The sequence below is a fragment of the Neltuma alba genome, unplaced genomic scaffold, assembly GCF_004799145.2.
Source record: "Neltuma alba isolate B1F8T4 unplaced genomic scaffold, ASM479914v2 tig00011735_pilon, whole genome shotgun sequence".
Lineage (NCBI taxonomy): Eukaryota > Viridiplantae > Streptophyta > Magnoliopsida > Fabales > Fabaceae > Neltuma > Neltuma alba.
Window position 1 is genome coordinate 258,801 of NW_021636363.1, and position 26,865 is coordinate 285,665.

General features: G+C 31.5%; 2 protein-coding genes and 1 pseudogene across 2 annotated transcripts; all 3 read right to left on the bottom strand.

The window, feature by feature from the left end:
* Window positions 1-645: 645 nt before the first annotated feature.
* On the bottom strand, window positions 646-1,254 carry LOC114717405 (ethylene-responsive transcription factor 1B-like; annotated as a pseudogene).
* Window positions 1,255-14,378: 13,124 nt separating this feature from the next.
* On the bottom strand, window positions 14,379-15,910 carry LOC114717424 (ethylene-responsive transcription factor 1B-like). Its single transcript, XM_028902548.1, has one exon. It carries the CDS (start codon window positions 15,700-15,702, stop codon window positions 15,082-15,084), a length of 621 nt encoding a protein of 206 aa, XP_028758381.1. The 5' UTR covers window positions 15,703-15,910; the 3' UTR covers window positions 14,379-15,081.
* Window positions 15,911-24,344: 8,434 nt separating this feature from the next.
* LOC114717406 (ethylene-responsive transcription factor ERF096-like) lies at window positions 24,345-25,062 on the bottom strand. Its single transcript, XM_028902533.1, has one exon. The coding sequence runs from the start codon at window positions 25,060-25,062 to the stop codon at window positions 24,577-24,579; it is 486 nt and encodes a 161-aa protein (XP_028758366.1). The 3' UTR covers window positions 24,345-24,576.
* Between the last annotated feature and the right edge of the window lie 1,803 nt (window positions 25,063-26,865).

Below are 26,865 nucleotides of genomic sequence, written 5' to 3' on the forward strand. Positions count from 1 at the left end.
GTCAATTTTTTAGCCATGTCTTGTGATGATTTCTGTGTTGGGTAAAATCAAAGTAGCGAAGAATTTAATTTGAAGCTATTTCGAAAATAGGTGTCCGCAACATGAAGGTCACATTTTGGTTGAGGAAAAGATATGGAAGAGTTTACAGGGCTTGGAAAGGGAAGACACCGGGATGGTCTTAGGTGGGAAAAAATAAGTTAACTGAGGGCTTTAGCTGAAGGTGTAATAATCATTCTAATTAATTTCTAGGAAAAATCAGTGAAAAGTCCCTTGTTTGAAAACTTTATCAGCCGGAAGGATTTGATATTGATGCTTTGCATGATTTCACACATGGAGAGAGTATCGGTAATCGAATTCAAGTCCTTACTAAAAGGAATCTCAAAGAGGGACTTTTCACTGATTTTCCCTAATTTCTGCTTCGTCCCTAGTGTATCAGATGATATCAAGTTTCTTAATGGACACCAACAAATAAAATGGGATGGGCTGGGGAGGGGGCTTATAATTAGCAAGAGAAAATAACAGCAAAATAGAAGGATGAAGGACGAAAATAAGATAAATGGTGCATCCACAAATGGACTAATAAATAGAAATGATAGTGATTAATACTGTTGTGAGACTACAGGTTTGATTACTGGAAGTATAAATCTAGCTTGTAGTTTGATCAGATATGCTGAGAAGTTGCTCCAGATACTCTACACCCAAGTCCTCCAGCACCACCACCTCTGATTGCTGTTTGGCTTTGTCTTTCTTTGCCCTTGACGAGAGTTTTCTTTGGATGTAGTGCCTCTCTTTGAGGGCCAAAGCAGGCGAACACCCTTTGGGACAGCCATACTTGATGTGTTGCAGAGACTCCTTCACCTTTTCCACAGGAAAATTGAGAACGGCGTTGTGGCCTCTCATGGTGAATGCAGCTTGGTCATAAGCTAGAGCAGCCTCCTCCGCAGTCTCGAACGTTCCCAGCCAAAGCTCTGGTCCCATTCCTGGTCGTGTCTCTGATCTCTGCTGCAAATTTCCCCCAAGGTCTCTCCTCACCCCTATGTATACTTTTTCCTGCACGGTACTTTCGGCTTCTATGGCTTCACAACTCACCCGTGCTTGATTTGCCTCCTTCTCAATCATATCGAAGCAGAGATAATCTTGGAAAGGGTCTTCGTGAAATTGGTCGTTTGATGAAGAAGAGGGCGGGAAAGGATCAGACGTCCCCGGCCGAAACTCCCAATCTGGGCGTGGCTGCAGATTTGACGGCCAATTCATCGTGGGTAGGGTTGCTGTCTGGAAGAGGCACGACTCTCATCCCATTATTGCAGTTATTTATATAGGCTAGATCCATGGTGATTATATATTAAATCAGCGCCCACCGCAGTTTTTTAATTATAACTATCATAATGCTGGTCAAAAAATAATTATAACTATCATAAGACTATTATTGCTTGACTTGAAATTCAACTTAATCTCTTGGGGTTCACTATGATTTGTTCAGACAACATTTGATTCGGCTGATATTCTCAGTGCCTGAGATTTTAATAATGAATAGAAGAGTTGTTGCTTAGTATTGTGTTTTTGTTTTTGTCGCCATTTTAGTTATGAAGTTTAATTCGATTTCATTCATTTATATGAAACTACGTTATTTACAAGCCTTAAATTTGCTGCTATTATACAACGCATAGGGTTTATATTAAATCACTTTGTACTCTGTTGATTTTTCATTGTGCTAATGATGTTTTTTTTTTGGTTATATTCATGCACACAGAGCAGTAGTACTTTTTTCATTCTATTTATAAGATACTTATTAAAAGAATAATTTCGTGATCTTTCCGAAGCGTCATACTGATTATTCATTATGATTTTTTATTTTCATCATTATTCAATATTAATATAAAAAGTATGAAACTTTATTATTTCATGATAAAGTTGATAAATTTTAAGATTTTTTTTGGAAGGTTTGGAAATGATATGTGAATATAATAGACCGAATGAAATATATGGCATGCATGTGCGTTACTGAATAATTATTGAGATAGTAAAAACTAGCTGGATCTATTCACCAAAAAAAAAAAAACTGAAACGAGCTAGATCTTGACCTTTTATTGGTCAAACTAGCCGGATCCTTAGACCGCTTCTCGTAATTTCTATATCTGGTCTTCTTATACATCAGGTGTTGCCGATGGTGCATCATTTACCTTTTCACTTGATACGTGTGGTCATTACCAAGCATCAACGTGTATTTATTTTTTTCAGTTTTACTCAATGTGCGTTCATTGAACACACATGAAAATTATAATTAAAAGAGATAACATATAATAAGGAAATTTTGGTAAAATTAAATTATTCATTACCTTTTAAAGAAATACGTATAAAAATAGTACAATGATTAAATAAAGTGGCATGTATAAACAACTCGTCATCTCTCATCACTGCACACCCCAATTTTAAATGGAATTTTTTGTCTCTGTTTTTGTCTTGTATGAACAGCACGGGCAGCCCGGAATCTATGGTTGATAAATTATCCTCTTTTAATCCCAACTTGGTCGCTATCTTTTCGGAAGAGAAATAAAAGTCGTGTGTGTGTGTGTGTGTGTGTGTGTGTGTGTGTAAGTTTGTAACTATTATGAGGTTTAGTACAGAAGACACGCACATTTGGCCAAGAGTAATATGCGTAATCCAGGTTGGTTGTTTAATAATTGGGTCTTACCTCATTTGGTGCTTCCTCCATGCTTATGTCTACTGTTGTTAGTCCTATTTAATTTCCTGATTGCACTCCTTACATGCTTTAATTTCTTCTTCCAAGCACTACTTTTAAAATGACCCTAACGTTAGAATGCATTAATTCAAATGGATGAATACTATGTTATAATTTACTCTTGCTTCTTGCCAACATATATGGTTTATCAGTATTTTTATTTAAATTTATTGAGTTATTTATTATTCTAAAATATTTGTAAAGAAAGAAAGCGCGTATTAAACGTGAAATGAGGGGGAGAAAAATACGTAACGCCTAGAATTTTGATGAATTTAACTTGTATTATTATGATAGAATAGATTTACCATGATATAAAAAAAGAAGCCCATTAAACTTATAAAAGAATATTTCACACCCAACTATGGTTAAAAAAAACAACAAAGAAAGAAAAGACAGTGACAAACCATAGTCAACAAGAAATTATCTATTAAAAGATGTTTTTACATGGCAACTGTATATATCACCTGTTTAGGAAAACCAAACCTGGTATATATCGCCTAACCAAAAGTGGGTTGGGTTAGGCTAAAAGTTTGAGGTCCCAAACGTAGGTTATCCATTAACAGCGCGACTACCACAAACTCAACATCCTTTTTCATAATTTCATCTTTGATTCATATCTAATTTACAATTATACTTCAAAAACAGATAACAAAGTTGTCACTACAGCCCCAGTGCACTTGGCTTCTCACAATTACAACATCCACAAGTTTTTTTTTTTTTGGGGTCAAGTACTACGTACGTTCACAAGTTTAAACGTATATAATATAAGTACCTCAACATCTATGATCAACTAACTAATCTTCAAAACCCTAATATCCACAAGTATGACTCAAAAGGCCCTATAATAGCAATATAGGTCATTAAATCAAACACGTGAAAGTAAAACTGAAACCATATAAAGGTAACCATAGCCTCAAGCTTTGGATCCCTCCCCTTGAAAACACTGTCAGAATCCTCACAAGTAAAATACTGAAAGAAATTTTCGGGCCCACGAGTTATTATTTCAATTCACAGTTATGCCAAAAGCTCATTTTCAGAGCAAGTTTGAGTATGATATAATACCTTGAATCAAGTTCAATTATCATAAAAGTTTTAATAAGATTCTCATTACCTAAAGTTTTCAATTGAAATAGTTTCTTTGTCAAATCAATGTCCAGATTGCTATATAAAAGGTACTCCCAAGTTCCCAATAATTCATCCATAAATTACCAAAAAAAAAAAACCAAACTTAAGCTTCTACCATAAGATCAAATTTCAACAAGCATTATAAAGACCCCAAAACAAACAAGTGAAGTTGTAAACCAAGATTTACATTCAAAAACGAAATTTCCTTTTTTATTGTCTAGGGTTACACGACTGCAATTTCCACCGACAAAGATCTTCCTTGAACCATAAAAAAAAAAAAAAATCAACTCACCTCATTAACCTCAGCCAAATGCCTAACAACCATAAGAAATTCGGACTTGTTGCTGTCACGAAGAATCAAATCCTCCATTGACACGTAACTCAAAATAAGCTTAAGAGGATAGGGAAGATGAGGGAGAGGGATTACCTCCCAAGTTTTTGAAGCCCAAAGGAATCGTACTAACACAAAAAAAAAACCCTCTATTTCTTTTTTTTCCTGAGCACATGTATCCTCCTATTAGAAGCCATTATGTTTGAGGTACTGTCAAATACTAAATACGAGTATACACCTCTCCTAGCATAAATATAAGATTTGGTTCATCACATTTTAAAGAATTTAGCCATTTCACTAAACTCAATTCCTATTGGTAAAACCCTTCATATCTTTGTGGGTAGACCCTTAGGCTAGGTTTGCCCACACACATAATCCGCACATTTATGTTTGCTGTGAATGTGAATGTGAAAAGTTCGTTTATTTTACTGACTTTCAAAAATTACAAATAATCTCATTCCAAGATAATTCATCCAGTCCTTCAATTAATCATCAATTAACTTAATTATGTTACTAAGACAATTTAATTAAATGAGTGTTGTTATACTTTTGTTTTTCCAAATCCTTAGAACTTTTACCTCAAGAGAGCTTTCTCGATTAATCCTCCATCATCAACTTCAAATAACTTAATAAGAATTTTGGGTTGGCAAAAATTTTTTTTACAATTTTAGGCATGTTATAAAATAAAATAAAATTAACTGAAGTAATAAAAAATTGAGATCTTATATTTAGGATCAACATAAATTATTAAATTAAATCTTATATATAGAAAGGAGGGGTATATTATATCACTTTATTTTTTGAAAGTGGCGGTTATGTTTTTTTTAAAGCCAAAGCGGCAGTTATATTTAAAACCAAGTTGACGCTGATGCTTCTTTTTATTAAAGAGTATTTGGGTGGAAATCAAATCATTGTTTTTAAAAGTAATTTTATGTAATTAGGGAGTTTTGGGTAGAAACAAAAACTATAATTTTAAAGATACTTTTGGCATATGAAGTAAATATATGAAAGAATTTGCCTCGATTTGTGAAAAATTATTTTTGTGGTATATGAATGTGTAGAAAGCACTTTGGCAATAGCCAACCCTCATTTTTTTCATTAATCCAAATACCCCTAAATATATAAGAGGAGTTTTGTCTTGACTTACATGAAAATAATTTTTTAAAGTGTTTTTTAGATAAACCAATCGTCTATCTTGGTCTTCTAATTTAGACGTATCGTGTGTAATATCCACCATTGGTATATTTAACATTGTGATCCTTTGTATCTCCAGTGAAAAAATGAAAGATTTATAATAAATAAATTAAAATTAAAATTACCATATATTATTTCATTTTTAAAATTTCAGGGAGGATTTTTTTTTTTTGGGATCCGGGAGGATGGGCAGGAAACCAAAATACCAAACAAACGTAAAACACTAAACTAGAAATTCTTTTGTTAAGATTCATACGTACACGAATTTTATCATTTTATCTATCAATCTTCGTGTCCCTCTAACACAAAATTTTAAAATATTCTACTCGCCTTGTCTCTCACACCCATCAAATCCTTGGACAACATTATTTTTTTTTTTAGAAAAACTGAATAATGCTTTTAATGTAATGAGGTATTCTTATCACAGTAGTGAAATCTCGGTCTGGATGAAGCAGCCATATGATATGACATAGCGACCAATTGTTGGTTAATTAATTATGTTGGTGAGTGAAATTAACAGAGGCTTAAAATAATGCACAACAATGAACATGTGTTAAAAATCTTAAGTTAAATATTCTGATGGAGACAGGGTGAAGAATCATGATCGTGATTAGCTAAGCATAGCGACCAATTGATGGTTAATTAATTATGTTGGTGAGTGAAATTAACAGAGGCTTAAAATAATGCACAATAATGAACACGTGTTCAAAATGTTAAAGTAAATATTATGATGGAGACGGGGTGAAGAATTGGGTCATGATCGCGATTAGCTAAGGAATTTGCGCTTATTAATTACTTTGATTTAGGACCTAACCCTACTTTTTCATAATTAATCCAACTATGGCTGCTATGAATGAAGACACTTATACTGTATCTTAATTTTATTTGATTGGAAATGACCCGGATACATGAATGAAATTAATCACCACGCATATATGGGAAAGTATACTTTAATTATTTTAACATGTCCCTTTTCTTTCTTCCATTGTCCTATTGTCTTATTTCTTGTTATTTAATTAACTCAGTCTTCAAGGCCAAGTGGCACCACCACTTGTGAGAGCGCAAATATAAAAATAAGTAAAACTACAACAAGGAACCATGCATGTATGGGCCATTGGGGGTACAAATAAAAAACAACAACTTAAAAAACATAAGAAAAGGGACATTATTTGGCAGTGTTTGCCGCAATTTAGTTCAATCTTCACTATATATCAATTCATGTCACCATCAATGTTCCCACCCCTCAGATCTAAAACAGCGACTGTGGAATTTTTCTAATGGGTTTGTACAGATTCAGTTTATACAGTTAGAAAAGACAAAAACAGAACGCTTAAATATATATCAAGGGGGCTTATAGATTAATTGAACTTTTTTGGTGGTGTAATCCCCAGATAATTTCAGCTAATATATTGAATAATGCCGGATACATGCACGGAACGGGGATTTAAAAGCACAAATGGTTGAATTCGTTGGTTATTTGTATTGACTACTACGAGCATGAATTAAATTAACATTAGGAGGATTTCATCAAAACATGCGTCAAACAACGTGGGGAAATGAATCCAGACATTTATGATGACTAAACTAATCCGGCCAAATTCATGCATCCTCCTCCTAAACTTCACCCACTTCTTCCTTTTAAATCCATTGGAGTTCATAGTCATGCGTACATTTTACGCACTTTGATTTGATTTAAGCTAGAAATAGAAATCGCTAACCATATCATACTCCTTGTAATTCACTTCCCACTCTGAAGCAGGACGTTGAAGCGTTGAAGCCTGCAACAATGGAGAAAGAGGTACTTTCCAAACCTTTTTAATTTCGAGCGCTTCATTTCATTTCTTTTTTTCCGAAGGCGAAGCTCTTTTTTTTTTTTTTCCGAGCTGAAGTACGTGAAGCTCTTATTTTCTTCTCCTGATTCCAAATTTTGCTCCTGGTTTATAGCTAGCTTGCATTTGTTTGCTCAAATTGGTTTGCCAAGAGGACAACATGTTATTGGGCTGATGGCTAGCTAGCTTCTTCATTCACAGAGAGGACTCTGTAAGTCCCAATAGTAAGTTATAATGGTGTTAATATTATTGTTGATTATATTCTTAAAGTTTGATTTTGTTCACTGTAATTTTAAATGATTGGTTTTAATGCCTGTAAATAATATTACACATATCTTATTTCTTTAGTAATTTCAAAATGATAAAATTAGCAACATTAGTAATTTTTCATTTTTCTTCTTTGGATAAAAATGAAAAAAAATAAAAAAATTGAAAATGCATGTAGGATAGTGAAGATTTATTTCCTGAACTATTTTTCATACCTTCATAGATTTAGCCCTCATGCTCTGTACAGTCAAAGCAACTTGGGTCTTGCCGTATAGTTGTTTGTTTTTAGAGTAAAATACATCAACACCCCTCTATTTTAGTTAATTACAGAAATCTCTATTTTATTTTGAAAATGTATATAAACTTCCCTTCAAATTAAAATGTATGTTACACTAACCTCCTTACACTTTTAAGATTCAATTTCCATCCATCCAACCGTTAGTTAGTTGACTGTTAAGTTTCACTTTTAAATTTTTATTTTGACCAAAATATTCCTCCTTAACATAAATGTTATTTAAACATTTAAATAAAAAATAATTTTTGACACAACAAAACATAATTATAATACATGTATTTTCAAAATTTTTAATATGCTATGAAATTTCTGATTTCAATTATATTATAGAATTATATAATTTTAGTTCCTCATGAAATATTGAAATTTAAAAATTTTTTAAATGGCTAAAAAATATTTTGAATATTTTCTTATCACATAATGTAAATTATGCAAGTTTAGAACCTTATATAAATCATTTAAGTTTATGTTTGCATTAACTAAATTACTTAATTTTTTGGCCCAATATGATAAAAACATTAAACAAACAACAATTTTTAAAAATAAAAAAATAAAATTAAGGTAAAGGAGAAAATCTTAAATTTTTCGATATAATTTTAACCAAGATTGTGGGATTAGTATTATGAAGGGTAATTTAACAAATAGAAAGTATTTCAATATAAATTTGAATTAAAAAATATTTTTTTGAAATATTTTTAACGGAGTTAAGAGTTTGAATTTAGATATATATTTTCAAAATAGAATGAAAATCCATATAGTTAAGAAAAATATAAAGAAATTAAAGTATTTTACTCTTGTTTTTACTGTATTTCGCCTTTTGGGGATGGCCCGTCATGCGTGCAAGACAGGGCCCACACACAAATTTGAAAGAAGAATAAAAGGTTACGTCAATCAAACATAGAAGTTAATGAAAGTTAACACAATTCTTGCTCTTTTTCACTTAATTTTAATTTTAATTTCTTAATTTTAAAATTATTAGTTTTAATCTCTTAAATTTTTTATTTAAAATATTAATTTTTATACTTTAATAAAAATTTAAACTATTTTATCTCTGTGGCTAAAACCTATAATTTAAAATTTGAAAAATTAAAACCAAAATTTATACAAATTTGATAAGCAAAAATTATCACAACCCTTTATCTTTTAATCTGATACCTGATGGGAGGTGCTGCAGCTTAACGGCCTCTCTACACATTTTGGGATTATTACTAATTTTGTACTTAAATTTTTATTTTTATTTTTGAATTCTTAAATTACGCATATGATTTTTATATGTTTGGGAATAAGATCTTAGTTGTTTTCCCTTTTTTTTAATTAATGCTATTCTTTCGTTGTTAAAATTAAAAACTCATAGTTGGCTAAAAAAAATTAAAAACTCATCACGCAAAAAAAAAAAAAAAAAGGAGTCAGGAAATTATGCCATTATCATCAAGAAGCAGCGCGGGTCGTTGCGGTGCAAATATGATGTTTTCGTCGTTTTGTGGCCCGCCCCTAGTTTTATTAATTGTTGGCATGTTTGGATTGGTTATTCAAGAGTAGTAATACGAGACAAGTTTATTTCGACTTGCCTAATACATGGGTCCCGAAATCCGGCTGCTTCTCCTTCTTCCTCCCCACTGGAATGAAACCCTAGCTTCCATCATCACCCACGCCAAAAACTCTTTCACTGATTCTTTTCCTTCATTCATCTGTTTTGTGCGATTGTCGCTCGTTCCAGAGTTCCTGAACTCCGGCTTCCTTTTCTCTACATATTGCAGAACAGCCAGGTATATTTTCAAGAAATTAAACATGGGGGACGCCGGATCCTTCACGCGACAGGTAAATCCCTAACTGTCATTTCAATTTCGTCTCAATGTCGGTTGGTATATAGGAAAGCGACATTACAACTAATTCATCTTTTCTTGCTTGCTGTCTTGAGTCTGTCACTGTGGAAGAATATGTTGTTTTAAAATCTATGTTGAACTTCTTTTTATGCGCTGCGTGATTATGTCTCTCCGACTTTTGTTTCTTCGTTCGTTCGTTCTAGGAAGAGAAAGTAAACATGGGACAAAAGCAAGGGATAGATTAAGCTAGACTAATACTATCTCCGGTCCTGATTATAAGATTTTGTTTATAGTCTATAAACGAGGTCTTATAAATAGGATTAGACGTAGTACTAACTTCCTTCCTTTACATAAGATATAGACAACTAATTTGTGAATATTAAGAATATTAATTTAGTTATTTATAATAAATGGATGTTAATTTTTTTCTAAAATATCTTTATTAATAATGTGTATTAGAATAGAAACCATTTGACATATGTAATCATTATGAAGACTATTTTGAAAAAGAAAAGAATAAATATGGAAGATAAAATGAATTAGGATTTTATATTTATGAACAAATTGAATGCCTGATTAATTCTTATATTTAAGATCCGGCAGAGACAGTAACAAAACTTCTTTTGTTTTGCAATTAACTAGCTATTAGTAATTGATTGATTATTCTGATACTCGAAAATATACATGTTCGATCAGTTGACATAGATATTACATAGTAAAATATTTGTTGGTTGTGCCACTGCAAGTTAGGATAATTAGTTGTCAAACATCAAGAACAGAATTCTCATTCATGCATGGTGTGTCTTCAATGCTCCTCCCTTGTCTTATCTGTTAACACTGTCAGTGCCTTCCTTTTCTAGCCAGTTACAATTCGGTATCTGCAATATGTCAGTGATTGGTAATCCTAGGACAATTTTGACAGATTTTACACAGATTATTCAGTTGTATTTCTACACGTTACTTATTGACATGTATGGTAAATTACATATGCTTTTAGAAAAGGCATTTTCCATCATATCATAAATTATATTGCTTGAAATATCATGTTTATCCAAAAAAATGTCTTTACGAAACTAAACTTTGACAAACTTGAATAAAAAATATTAAACTTTAAGAGGTATTTGAATTAGCCTCATATGAAAAAATTTTGTCTCATCAACCTATATATAAACACCTTTTTTAAGTGACTATAAAGGATTGCCAAACTTCTCACTCCCATTATTTCACATTGATGTCAGTGTGACTAGAAATAGGCATAAAGCCAAGGTAGGACTTGGGAGGGCCGTATTGCTAGCGCCTCTAAACGCTGAGTTTAAAAAGTGACCTTTAATTTAAATTATGCACATTAAAAATTATTATATAATTTAGATTCAACAAGATTTTAATATTTTGACAAAAATTGTAATGCAAAATTCAATGATATGTATCTAGGCCTCTCTTCCTATTATATTTATTAATAAAAATAATATGATTTTTGGCCAAAAAGCAAAATTATTTAAAAATTAATCAACATCAATGCTTCACTGAAGTTTAACACACAATTAGTTTAAAACAAAATTAAAATTAAAGGCCAAAAGAAATACTCCTATGGTTCTATTTATAGAAAAGAGAAAAATTTTTTTTGTCACTTTATTAAATTTTTACCATAAATATGCTATATTGTCCTTTATTTATTAAAATATAGATAGTTATTTTTTCTAAAGATGTATATATTATACATGGATAAAGTTGAAAAGTTATTATATTTTAATAGAGAATTAATACTATTTAAAATGTTTTTTGATATGTACGAAATATATTAAAAGTATTTTATACTAATAAATAGGACAAGAGGAGTAGCATTAAATTAAGCGAACACTCACTCCCACTGACCACTGTGGTGCATTAAAGACTTTTTCGTTACTTTGTTCCCTCAAGTTCAGACAATGTGATGCCCGCCTTTCCTGGAAAACCAGCTCCTCCCTCTTGCTTCCCCGCCGCTCCCACGAAAACCCCTCTTTCTTTGCCGCACGGCTTCGTGCTTTTCCGTCGACGCTAAACCCAGGTTTTGCTAATTACGTTCTGTTTCGAAGTTTTCCGGTTCCTGATTTTTGCTAGTCTGCTTTCAAGAAAAGTTATTTCCGGGGCAGATAATAGGCAACGTGAGGATGCCATGAATTTACTTATGGAGGTAAATATGTAATCCCTTTCTCTTTCTTATGTTTGATTACCGTTACCATTATTTTGGATCGAAAATTACTTCATGATGGAACGGTTCCATTGTTGCTGGTTGGTCCCTTGCAGATATTCCGATGGGAATTAATCCTTATCAGCTGTATAAGTCTAATTGTTGGTTTTGAGTCTGTTTCTTAATTTAATGGCGCTAGATAAAATACAACGATTTATATCACTCAGATATTTAGTCGCTATTTTGGCCACCAAAAAGATATATAGTCGTTATTTGATCAAAATTTACCTTTCCATCATCTCCAGGACGACAATCATTTCCTTTTTTAACGTTGGCACTACTCTCTCTGTGTGTGTGTGTGTCTTCTTACTTCTCAACTTTTGTTTGAACTTCTTTGGTTTTTTTTTTTGGCCTGAACTTCTTTGGTTGATTAATCGTTCCTTTTAATTTTACATTTTTTAGACTTCTGACTCGTGTATTGTTTCCAATCTACTATCATTTGAATGCTAATTACCCGAGTTATATACTTTATAAGTTTTATTTTATTTTCTGATTTCATTTTTTTAATTTTCGAAATTGTATTGCTGTTTATAGTTTAGATACCGAAAATTGGGTCTCTGTTGATTTTCTATACACGCACATACGCATAGATGAAAAATGGGATCTGTGTACCGTGTCTTTGTCTAAGCATCTAGCTAAGATTCTTGGATGTAGATATGGGTTAGATGTTACTGTTAGGTTTGCATGTCTAGAATTGTATAACTGACTTAAAATATCTCCAGATATGATTATTTCCACCTTTCACGTATATAGCAACAATCTTTCATCCTTTTTATTCGTTTTTAATAGTCAAATACAATGCATCATTTCCTGGATAATTCAATTCACTTACCATGCCAAATAAATTTAACTTGAATTTTCATTTTTATCGTTGTGATTTATACTAAAAAATCTGCTTAATTGTAATTTACAACAATGAATGATTTGAGTGTTAATATGAGCAGAAAATTCTGTTGTCTCAAACAGTTACCAGATCACGTAACAAACAATATATATCCTCCAACTCTTTTACTAAGGGTAGTACACATAGGGCTTTTGTGTTCTTTTATTGTTTTCCCACGAGTCTGGTGTAGGGATTGTCCCTTGAGGAGAGACACTACTCGCCAATGTGAGTGTACCTAGCAGATTTCAATGTGACATCCTTGCCATATCTGTGCCAGGAGTTTTTCCTGAGAATCGTGAACACATCATGAGCTACAGTTTGCTGCATCACTTAATCTGCTTAATATGAAACTATGAGTGCATGCAGATCAATTCCTTGTTTTATTCTATGGACTATGGTTAAAACCAATATGTGTTATCTTTTCTATGAACGTCATACGGTAATGAAAAGTTTGTTAGTCCTATCATGAAAATATTTTCTGTCAAAAGCATTTTATTGAGGATTTCCTATATTTTAAAACTTGATTTATTCAATGAACTCGATGATGCATGCTTTGCTTGACCTTATCTTTGTTTTCTTTTTTTAATGAATAATCGAATTTGCGAGCCCTTATCTAAACTTCCGTCTCCACTCTTTGAGGTTGGCTAAGTTGGTTGCTTTTGCCTTTTTTATTACCTACCTTCTTGCACGTTTCAGATAATTTCTGGTTATTGGTGGCTGCAGAATTCATTGTTACTCCGATGATCATAAATGCAACGAAGTGAGATATAAAATGTGAAATTAAACAGGTTATGGCATTGTTGGTAAATTGTATATTGTTGATCTCATTATTTTTTCTACTTTCCTCCATATTTAAGGTTAATTTCTTGTTTTTGGCGCCTGCAGAATTCGAAATTTCTCTGATGATCATAGATGCAATGAAGTGAAATGTAAGGTGTGGAACTAAACAAGGTATGACATTGTTGGTAAGATTGTATAGTGTTGATCTTTTTGTTATTTTTCCAAAAGAATTATGTGTGAGATAGGATCTGATTTTTCTATTGAACATGATGTTGTATTGCATCTAGGAAACATGCAGTTGGAGAGATGTTTCGTCATACTAGAATTAATTGTCAAGTTTACAATGACCAATCTTGTAAGAATACAGTGAGAATCTTATAATTGCAATATAACTTGCTTTTTTCAGCTAGCTAGTCTACGAGTCTTGTTATTCATGTGGAGTTTGAAATAAAGAACTTATAGTTTGAGAAACGGAACTACTCATACTGCTCTCTATAGTAGCTTTGTCCAGTGAATTTTTCTTTGCTCATACTGTTGTGGCCTGTAATACCTGATGATAAACCATAGTTCATCATTTCGGATGAGATTAAATCGCAACTTTTAGTGTATATAATATCTCCCTATCTTCCAATTAAATTCTTTTTACCATAAAGGTCAAATGCCTTGAGTTCATTATCACAAAAGTCTACGGTATACCTCGTGACTGCTATTCTGGTCAAGTATAAATCTTTCCACAGCATCAAATGAAGTGTACATCTTTTGTAGTTCTTTTTTTTTTTTGGGGGGGTGTTTGGCAGCATAAAGAGTGGAAATTATGAATGAAACTTACCTCTTTTCATTGTCAGTTTTCTCTTCTTTCTCCTAGCCCTGCTAGATTTTCACGTTAACAAACTCTTAAGTAGTCCAAACTCATCAGACAGTATACAAGTTAATTATGTACTTCTTGCGAAATTATCGTGTATATTCTGTTCCCTGGGATTCATGAATATTTCTGCTTTAGGTGGCACTCTTCAAAATGTCTTTGGTAGTTGTATGATTCGAAAATTAAATAGTCTAAGTTGTAACCTTGCTGATTAATTCGTCTTGTATGGCCTGTCTTGGGATTCTTGTGAAAATTTCTCTTTGGGATAAAACTAGTGAGGGATTATGGAGCTACTTTAGAAATAGATATCAACAATAAGATGACGCCACATGTGACGAAAGGTTTTTATAGAACTTCCAAAGGCAGACGCGGCGAGCGTTAGCAGGGAACAAAGAAGTGATCGAGTTAATGCCCTGTGAAAGGCGTAGCATGGCTTCAGCAGAAGGTGTAATCATTATAATTTATACTCCTTTCTTAGTGTATCAGATAGCAAATTTCTTAACGAACACCATCAAATAGAATGGAAGTGCCTGGTGAGAGTCATTATAATTACATAGGTGTCAGCCCCTAAATGGGGACTTAAGATCGTGGGCACATAATGATGAAAGACGGATGATAATAAAAGGAAGGGTCCATCCAAATTTAGTAGAAAGACACGTATGGTTATTTAGATAGAAACGATAACAATACAGTTGTGAAACACGTTTGATTATTCGAGTATATATCTAGCTTGTGGTTTGATCAGATATGCTGAGAAGTTGCTCCAGATATTCTACACCCAAGTCCTCCAGCACCACCACCTCTGATTGCTGTTTGGCTTTGCCTTTCCTAGCCTTTGACGACTGTTTTCTTTGGATGTAGTGCCTCTCTTTGAGGGCCAAAGCAGGCGAATGCCCTTTGCGGCAGCCATACTTGATGTGTTGCAGAGACTCCTTCACCTTTTCCACAGGAAAATTGAGAACAGCGTTATTGCCTCTCATGGTGAATGCAGCTTGGTCATAAGCTAAAGCAGCCTCCTCGGCAGTCTCGAACGTTCCCAGCCAAACTCTGATCCCATTCCTGGTGGTATCTCTGATCTCTGCCGCAAATTTCCCCCAAGGTCTCTTCCTCACCCCGATGTACGATCTTCCCTTAACAGTCTTCTTTGTTTCGATGGCTTCTGAACTCACCGGCGCTTGATTCGCCTCCCTGTCAACCATATCGAAGCAGAGGTAATCATGGAAGGGGTCTTCGTGATGAAGTTGGTCGCTTGGCAGAGAAATCAAAAGCGCATCAGAGGGCTCCTGCCAGGACTCCCAATCTGGGCAGGGGTGCCGCGCTGACGGCGAAGACAGTGTTGCAGTCATGTTTGGATTATTGTTTTGTGCGGGATGAGTTAATATGATATGCTACTCATCTCATCGTTGCTTATATAAGGCTCGATGGCTGATGCTGGGCTTGTGTCAGCGCCCACCACAATTTTTTATGTCAACCAATAGTGGTGGTTCTTGACACAGCGTTGGGTTTTGGGGAGTATTATATAATACCATGCCTTCTACATCTATTTTATTCTCTCCATTAATTAGTGTTTTAGACTTTTTTCTTGTTTTCAAATTTTCGTCGTTTTTGGGGATTCAAGGCCTGATCATTTTTTTGGGGTCAAGATGTACCCTTAATTATATTTCTCTTTTATCGTCTCTTTGTGGAAAGGAAATTCGTTCAAAGAAAAAGAAACTCTCTTTTGATTAATTTTTCATTGAAGGCTGACTTCCGTCAAACATAGGAAGGAGTGTCTTTCATCAAATTATAGCTGAGGAAACGACACTTCTTTTACAAACCATTAACCCCTACTTCTAAATATAAGGACTAGTTGACTAATATAAATAGATTAAGAAAATGAGTTAAGTTAGTTATTTTGTAATAAATAGATATTGTCTTTTCTAAAATATATTTGCTAATTAAATGCATTAACTAGACCTACTATTATTAGAAGGATTACCTTGAAAAAAATATATAAATATGAGAGATAAAGTAGATTATGATCTTATATTTAAGACTAGAATAAAACCAAATGAAATCTTAGATTAAGAACCGGAGGTTATATTAACATTGTATCTTTTTATAATTTAAGGCTATTGATGTCTTTTTCAAATCAGTGATATTTGTGTCTTTTTTTTTCTTTTTCTTTTTCTTTTTTAACATTCAACTATCAACATGTAAATTGATTTGGGCTGTTTGGAAACTCTCATGCTATTTGGATTAGTTTTTTAAAAGTGATTTTATAAGGTCAAAGGTAAACATGTAGGAGGAAATTTGTCTCATCTTATCTCTCTCTCTCTCTGTTTTTTTTTTCAATTTCCCGAGAATTTTTTCGCTATGCAAATCAAGACAAGATCTTTATCTTATTTTACTTTCTATCTCTTAAATTAGGTATATTAATTAAAATATGACAATATTTTATATTAATAATAAATTTTAACGTACGTGTATAGCCTGAACTAACAACAATTTTAAAATGAGGGCAGCAATAATGAAGACAAAAATATAGCTCATGTCAGCTGTTTCAAACCATTCAGTCTTGCAGCCCTTCGTTTAATGGTTTGTTTTGTGTTTGTTGTCATTAATCATAAAAATCAATATATAAAATGAAAAAAACTCATCATGAATTACATTATATATATTTATATAGAATATTATATAAAGTAGTAGCAGTATGACTTACCTTAGATTATATGGGATTCTCAACTCTTCTGTGCTGGAGTCTAAATGACTTAACCGATCTAAAACGGCATTTTTTTTCAATATAAACTACATATCATTCACAAAAAGTTGTCATAAAAAGGCGAAATTCTTATTTGTCAATAAACAGTACCAAAATTAACCAAATTAAAAATAAGCTGAAAATACTGGCATTAGAACACTCCCTTTTGATGTCAAGATAAGGTCTATCTCTGTGTTTTAGTTTGATTCTAAATAATCCTACCTCTAATTCTTAGTATAAGAGTTAGTTTGCCTTTTAATTGGATCTTAAATATAAGATCTCAATCCAATTTATCTCTAACATTTATTATTTTTTGGCAAAATAGTTTTTGTAATATTTACACATGCTAAATAATCTCTAATATTTATTATTTTTTGGCAAAGTAGTATATTTACACAATTTATCTCTAATATTTCATTAAATGGTTGTTTTAGCTAATATACATGATTAGTAAAGGTATTTTAGATAAGATAACACTGTTTTATTTGAAATAATTAACTTAATAAACTTTATTAACATACTCAAATTAGTTAACTAGTTTTTATATAAAGAGTGCAGGTAGTATAAGGTTTCATTCTCTCCTGCTTTCCCATAACACCTGCTCCTATTTGTTGGAATATTTTTTTTGCTCATAAAATTTTAATCAATGAATAGCCGGGGTATTTTTAAAGAAGTGTCACAAAATTCTCTACATATTAAATACAAATAATTAATTTTTTAATTATGAGAATTATATTTAATTGCCATTAGTATTTAGAATAGGAGGGGTAACATTTCTCAAGGTCTCGTAGCTATGGTATAATACAGTTTATTGTTGGCAAAAAATAAAAAAAGAGTACTCATATAGTCCTATTTATAAGGTAGGAAAAAAAGATATTTTTTTGTCCTATTTATAAGGCATTGAAAAAATTTGTATGAATGTGCAATTTTATCATTCATTTATTATTGTGTTTACTTTATTTATATGAAGTATACCATATATTAAATAAGGGATAAAGCTAAAAAGTTATTGAATTTTAAATAATAATTAATAAAATTTAAAGTTTTTCTTAATTTGTATGAAACATATTAGAAGTAATTTATAAATAAGATTAGAGAAGCATAATACAGCTTATTATGAAAGGCGCAGTTTTAGACAAATTCTTTGTTATGACTCATGAGTGCGACGAAGGGACTGCAAAACAAATGTAATAATGGTTATCCATTAATCTTATTTAAGCACAGTATTGATTATTGGTCTAAATAGCGGTCAAATGGGGTAGGCGAGTAGATCTTCGAAAATATTATTTTTCAATTTCAAGATTTGAGTTTTTAATCTCGGTCAAAGAATGGTCAGCCGAGAGTAGGTCAACTTCAGCTTCATTATAGTATATTTATAATTTAACAATATACTCTTCAATTCTCAAGCTTCAAAATTCAAATAACTGATTTTTATATAAAAAAAATTAGTTAAAATTATTTTTTTAAAAAAAGGTAAGAACAATACCTTTTTTTAAAATATGTTTCTAACAAAAAGAAATAAAATGTATAAAAAATGTAATAAGAAAAAAATAAGAATTTAATAAATGAGAGAGAATAAAGAATTAAGGATAAAATTAAAAAAATATATTAAATATTGAGATAAACTTAAATTAATGTTTATAAGATGAATCATATCCTTTATTAAATTTAAAATTTATAAATCACATCGAAGGAGTACGTGCGCATATAAATATCTCAAATCAAGTTCTTTTAATTTGTGCTTTCGTTTTTGGGCCAACATATATTATACAGTTACTCAATCTAACCCTTTTGGCCCAAATACTTTCCCAAATCGAAAATTGGCATCATTTAAACATAAGGACCATTGCCTTGACTCTCAAACTTGTACCCAAAAAAAAAAAAACACTCTCAAATTATAAATGCGAAAATTTTTATCACAAATATAAAATTTCAATTTATTTTATCTTCTATGTTTGTTATTTGTTCAAACTACCTCTATTGATTATGAACAGTAGCACGCCATTAAATGCAATCAATAAAGATAATTTTTAATTAGAAAAATCAACATATAGTTTCACAAGTAATTAATTTAACTAGTTTTTTAATTTAAATAAATTAATTATCTAGTTTTTTTTTGCCAAATTTATCTAGTTCCCACCTTTAGAATTTGAGAGAATATATTATGCATCTTTTAACTTTTTTTAAAATTAAAGAAGTAAATACTAGCAACTTGAAGTTACAACGGAATCAAGTTCACAATCTTCCATACCACAAGATATTTCATGCGGTTAATCAACCAAGGATGTTGACATTTTTTAAAAAACTCTATCAATCACCATCTTATATTTTCTATCTTTATATATGATAAGTGGCAAAAAAAGATTAATAAGAAATAAAAAAAGTTTGAGAAACAGCCAGAAGATCCCTCATCACTACTACGAAACTCGTTACCGACTTTTACAAATATATTATATATATATATTTACTATGTGTGTAAGCATTTTTTATCTGAAATACAAAAAAGACTGTCGAAATAAAAAAATTACAAATAAAAACCCATAATAATATTAGTACGAGTTTTGACAACAATAGTATAAGTTTTGATCACAATTTTTACAAACCAATCTCTATGTGTAATTTTACTATTTCGGTAGTCTTTTTTTTGTCATTTTTCCTTTTTATTTTTCATTTTGCGAATAGTAATAATATGACCTTTGCATTTTGTCCAGACGGAGTATATGACATGGGAGGTTCCTCATCCTAAATTTAAATTTTAAATTATTTTTAATTATTAAAATCTGGATCATCTGTTATCTCTTGTCAGTCGTTTCCCTCATATATGGCTAAGTTATTTTCATAGATCAAGTTATTTATCCACTTATCCTTTCTTTTCTGTGGTCATTTTAGAAAAAAAAAACTATTTTTGGGCAAAATAAAATTGCAATAACTGATAAAAGAGAATTCAGTTATTTCTCTTTACATATGGTGTTAGATTGAAAACTATCTTGAGAATTAACAAGTTTATTTTGTATATATACACATAATAAGACAAAATGAAAATATAATGTTAAGCTGTTTGATAACAAATACAGAACATTGCTTTGCAGTGGGAAGTCCCGGTCAAAGATCTTGTATATATCAAGGTCTTATGTCATTACCATATAATTATATGAATAATTAACTTCCTGCATGGATAAAATGCTAAAATTATTTCTTAATTAAAATCAATTGGATAATTATCGTAACTTTCACAACTTTCCTCGCCTCCTCCAACTGACATCATTTTGCTTCAATTTATTCCACCCTCTCCTTCTTATCCCACTTGTTCTGGGGTGACATTCTTATCCCACTTTAATTTGCTGTGCCGGTGTCAAACTATTTATGAAAGTTAGTGGCTACGTTGTTGATGTTGACAGGAAGGATGTTTTTTTTGGTTAGAATTATCTTGTGGTGACATCCACCATCCGTTACTCATTTAAAAAGTTATATCTCTTATTCTTAATATAAAATTCAATTAACTAATTTAGAGAAGTTAAGAAACTACTAAATCGCTTAATGATAACATATATTACATGTTCTTTCCAAAATACTTATGTATATTATTAGCTTATATATTAATTTATGAGATTGACAAATTAATTTGAAAAAATAGGGTAAATATACATACTTTAAGATAATTTATTAATCCTCTTAATCTTTCCAAATAAGTTAACTGTATTTTATATTAAAGATTGGAGATAATATAACATGTACTTTGTAGCTAGTGTAAAATTTCATTACAAAGTAAATCTTATATTAATGTTAAGAGGTATTAGCATTTTTAATTAGCAACTCCCAATTTAACAAGTATTAAGAATTGTATACTTGTGCTAATTACATGTTGGCATATACAGGGGGAAATGTTCAAATTCCTGGAAATTTTCAATATGAAGCACTCGCATAGGGAATAAAAAAGTCATTTTTATATTTATAAGATAAAATTTTTCTTATATAATTAAATTACGTAACACAAAATTACTCAAAATAAGTGGATTCAAACAAGTATTGATACTGGGGTTGATAAGCAATGAGGCTCTATTTGCTATTACTATTAAAATTACTTATAAACATATTCCATCTAAGTCGAGACAAAACTCTTTTCACATATTCACCTCGTATTCTGTAAATTATGATTAAAAAGCTACTTATAAACTGTTCTAAATGAGCCCGAGTTAGTGTATAGATAGTACAAAAGACTAAATTAATAACAAAGAGAAGCGGAGTTTTCAAGCGTTTAATAAGATGAATTGCGTCGAGTTTAACTTTGAATTTGTTAAAACCTTTAAAGAGTCCAATGGCAAAAAAATTTCCCTTGACTTTGAATTTGAAAGACGCGTGGGAGTGATCCGTTAAGTTATACTGCCATTTTAGCAAATTACACTGTGATTGTTAAATGCGTAGTGGGAATTAGACGCCTAATTTTTTACTAATTAATTAATTATTTGGCGAAAACCACTCTTTTGGATACTCATCGCCAGCTAATTCAACGGATTGTACGGTCCCCACGGCGGCGTCCGTCAACATCGTATATACATCACAGCCCGAATGGTGTTTTGATTTGAATGGAGATTTTGAATACGAGCAAAATTGGGAAAAAAATCTTTGATTAAAAATCTTATTAATAAGAAGAAATTGTTAAATTTTTATGCCCAAAAAACATTGGTATTTTGTATTTTAGTAAGCTTATTTGGTTGAACTTTAATTTGAATGCAATAAATAAAAACTACGCATGTAGTAGTACGCTTAAAAGACAGAAAAAGAGAATAATACCAACAACTTCATATTAATTTTTCAGCAGCATCTACTATTCTAATCTTGTTTACAGTATATTCAATACTTTAATATATTTTTTTAATGCATCTAACACATGACATTGTTGTCCCGTCTTATCAGCATCATAATTTTATTCATGGTTTAAAGTGCTAGATGCACTATAAATAGTAGTAGGATATTAAAAGTATAAAAAAATAACATTAAAGTGCTAGATGTATCATAAATACTGCCTTCGGTATTTAATACAAGATCTCATTTGATTTTTATTTTAGTCATAAATATAAGACCTTAATGCATTTTGTCTTTTATATTTATCTATTTTTTAAAGATAGTCCTTGTAATAATAGTAGTTCTAACTAATAAACTTTATTAATAAGAATATTTTAGGAAAGACAATTCTTATTTATTGCAAATAATTAATTTAACTAGTTTCTTTAACATACTTAAATTAATAAATTAGTTCATATATTAAAAATCGAAGATAATAACGTGCATGGTGCATGTTACTCTTCTGGTCCTTAATATAAGACCCATTTAACTAATTTGATTAGATTAAGGAAGTTAGGTAAATTAGTTAATTTTAAGAAATGTGACATGTTTTTCCTAAAACACCATAATCATCTTTCGTAATACCCATCTTCCTCTTCTACTTAATTATGGTTAAGGGAGTATCCATAGGGATAATTTAGAGAAAATTGATAAATATGAGAAATAGGTCTTATATTTAGGACTAAAATCAACTCAATAATTAGGTCTTATATTTAGGACTAAAATTAACTCAATAATTAGGTCTTATATTAAAGACCGGAGGAGTATATTGTTATTTTACCCACAGAAATTTGCCAGGGTGTTGAACGATAATGTTCAACCGCTGATTCCTCGTACCATTAGTCAAACCCTACATGATTACCAGTTGGAACCACTATTTATCCTTCTCGTGCGTGTTCTCGGAAAAAAACTATATATTCTTTATCACCCATCTTCTCTTTCATACGTATATATCAGTACATACATAACTGACCGCTAACATTAATTTATGTTTGACTCACAACATACTCCTACTTTCTTAGGTCTATCTAATAACATTTGATTTCTTGCCCTGTGACCACTTCTCCTTCTTGTTTGCAGACAACAACAAAACAAGACTAGGTCAGTCAATTAATATGATACTCCTCTAGTCTTTAATATAGAATCCAATTGTTGAGTTGGTTTTTGTCATAAATATAAAATTCATTTATCATATTTGTCAATTTTCTCTAAATTACCCTTATGAATATTCCCTCAACCATAATCAAGTAGAAGAGGAAGAAGAGGTATTAAGAAAGATGATTATGATATTTTAGGAAAACATGTCACATTTCTTATAATTAACTAACTTACCTAACTTTTTTAATCTAATCAATTTAGTTAAATAGGTCTTATATTAAAAACTGATGGAGTATATCCATTCGAGCGCACGTAGGTATTTAGTTGAAAGAAGTAGTGAAATTCTCACGTTGACTCTATCATTTGAATTTTGAAGTTTCATCCCTATGAGGTGTGCCGAATAGCTTGGCTACTATTTGAAACAAATAGCGTGAATAATCACTAGCACGAGTTGGAATAAACAAAAGTGAAAAAACGCTTTTATTCTTTTTAAACAAATCAGAAGACGCTATTATTCTGCTTGCAGATACTTTTCAGTATGATTATTTCTTCAACTTTATCAAACTCATACAAAACCGGTGTTAGTTTCTGAGATATATATTTTTCACAAATAAAAGATGAAAGAGAATACAGTGTTTTCATTAAATTAATAAAATATATAATCAAGAATATTTTAATTAATTAAACTAAAGATTATATATTTCAACAAAACAAAAATGGATTTAAATGTCAGTCTCCAGCTTAAAAGATCTTTTTAGGCCACATTCAGATTAACCATTTTTCTTCGGTACAACTACATTACTGGACCCAAATATACTGTAAGGAAAAATTTTTCGGCCCAGTAGTAAGAAAAGATTTGGGCCTCGAAGTCCATCGGGCCTAAATTTTATTATTAAATAGCACTTTTTCACTTTTAATAATAATTCGGAATTAACATAATTTTTGATATCTTCATTTGTCCTTATTTATGTTTTTGTCCTTTAAGTTTCATATAATAGATTTTGATCTTTCAAGTTTCTTTTTAGTTAAAATATTGGTTCATATAATTCAATAACAACTTGAACCATTTGGCCCAATAAGAGACCAAAACCTATAATTTAAAATTTGAACTCGAGGATCCGAAGATTATATTAATCCTAATAATTGAATTACATTGAATTTTATATAATTATATTTGTTGACCTTATTTAATTTTATTTAATTAAGATAATGTTATGTTGATTTTATAATTATCTTTTACATATTTTCTTTCCCCATGAAATTAGGAATGGATAAAAATAAAAATAGAACCATAAATTATACAGTTAATTGATGCCAAAAGAAAAGGACATCATTTATAAAGTAATTGAAAATAAAAGATCAAGATTAAGAAGGTCATACTAACTGTACAAATACATCATTGACCTAGCCTTCTACATCCAACACTATTCAAACTTATTCCAAAAAGAAAAAAAAATAAAAGAAAGTGTAGGGCCAGGTCTCTAAAAGTGAGAACGAAAACGAAGTAACGGCCGGATCCTTGCAGGAAGTAGGCCAGCCTTTACTCTTCGTTCTTGGTCGAATAGTCAAGAAGGTCCTCTAGCAATTTATCATCCAAACACTCGAATTCGAACACCTGTCTTCCACCCTGAGCTTCCGCCATTGAAGACGACGACGAAGCAGACGACGATGAAGAGCGATGCAGGTGGCCACTACTAGAACAGGCACTCCCTGCACTGCTCAAACCGTATTCTTCTGGGAAGTTGAGAATGGCCGAAGGCCCTCTCATCCCGAAAGCAGCACGATCATAGGCTCTTGCCGCTTCTTCTGCCGTGTTGAAAGTGCCCAGCCACAATCGAGCTCCGTGCCTGTTCGAATCTCGAATCTCTGCCGCGAACTTCCCCCACGGCCGCCTTCGTACTCCTCTGTACTTGCTTTCTTTTGCTTCGTCTTCCTTGCCAGTTTTTTTCTGCAACTGTTCCATCCTGTTTGGCGCGCTCATCGACACCGGCTTGACCCTGGCATTTATATTGACCAGCCAATTCATAGTTGGCCCCGAAACTCTGTTTCCGTTGTAGATTCAATGGACGTGTAATTATCAAAGTCCAGGAGGAAGCATGATGGAGATTGTTCCCATCGTTCAACGTATGTGGATCCCAATTACAAAGTGGCGATGGCTAAATGGCGTATTCAAGGTCACCTCAACCATTTTGGTTGGAATTTTGTTCATAAATAATGTCTTTGTTTTTGCAGGTGAGGTCAGGGTCTAAAAGCCGCATGGAATTTAAGAAATGCTCACCTTCTTAACTTAATATAAGATTTAATTATTAAATTATTTTGATTTTAAATATAAGATCTATTTTTATATATAATTAATTTTTTTTTTTAAATTATCCTCATGAATACTTTCTCAATTATAATCAAGTAAGTGAGGAAGGAAGGATATCAAAAAAAATGATTATGGTGTTTTTAAAAAGTCATATTTCTTATAATTACTTAACTTATCTAACTTTTTAAATATAATTAAATTAGTTACTAACTCCGGTCCTAATTATAAGAGCTAGTTAACTAATTTGAGAAAATTAAGAAAAGAAGTTAGATTAGTTATTTTTAATAAATATGTATTGTCTTTTCTAAAATATCTTACTAATCAAGTGTATTGGTTAGAACTACTATTGGTTAGAAGGATTACTTTAAAAAAAATATATAAATATAAGAGACAAATGGATTGAGGTCTTATATTTAGGACCAAAATAAAAGTCAAACAAAATCTTATACTCATTTTGTCCTTAATATAGGACCCAATTATTGAGTTGGTTTTGGTCCTAAATATAAGACTTATTTATCATATTTATTAATTTTTCTAAATTACCCAATGGATACTCTCTCAACCGTAATCAAGTAGAAGAGGAATACGGGTATTAAAAAATATAGTTATAATGTTTTAGGAAAAATATATCATATTTTTTATAATTAACTAACAACCTAATTTTTTAATTTAATTAAATTAATTAAATGAATCTTATATTAAAGATCATAAAAGTATTAAAGACCGAAGGCAGTAGATTTTAAAACTAAGGATGGGAGGAGTACTACATAAATAACTAAATCCATATGGCCCTTTTGCCATCGAACTTGGGGATCAGGAGGGTCCCAGGTTGGCCGGATGAGTTCATTAATTAATGAAGGTAAAATAAAAAGCTGGGATTGCAACAATAAAGATATGATTCCATTTAGCACGTGATGAGGGTTTTTTTTTTTTTTTTTTTAAGGCGAAACATTGAACTCCAATTGCTGCCAGCGTCACGCAACACATCAACAAAATATTTTTACCCCTTATCCTGATGGCCGATCGTGAAAACCAGCTGCTATCTTTTTTAAAAATAGAAGACTGAAAGTAGAAGACAAAAAGCAAGGATTTGGGTTAACCAAAAGACAAATAATATTGATTTTTCAAACGTCACTATGTGCATAGTGTTTTGGTGGATGAGAGCTTAACAATGCTACCTGCTCCAGAATAAGAAAACAGAGGGGTGGTGCCATGAGGGACCCTCGTCCTTTACCAGAAATAACCAAATGAATCCCTTCTGGGTCCGACCTCTGTTTTGGCAGGAACTCTCTAAATTGCTGTGCTTCCCCATTGGTATGCATCATGTTAAGGATCGGACGGGGATTTGTGTAACCCCTGTTTTGGCACGAACTCTTGATTCGTATTCATCACAAGAAACGTTCTGGCAACTGAAACATGAACAACTTATTTTTTTCCTTTCTTTTTTTTTTGAAGGGATTGAGTGCCAGTTCGGTTGGGTTTCTCAGGGGTGAAAAGTAACTTAAATTGGGCAGAAGCCTG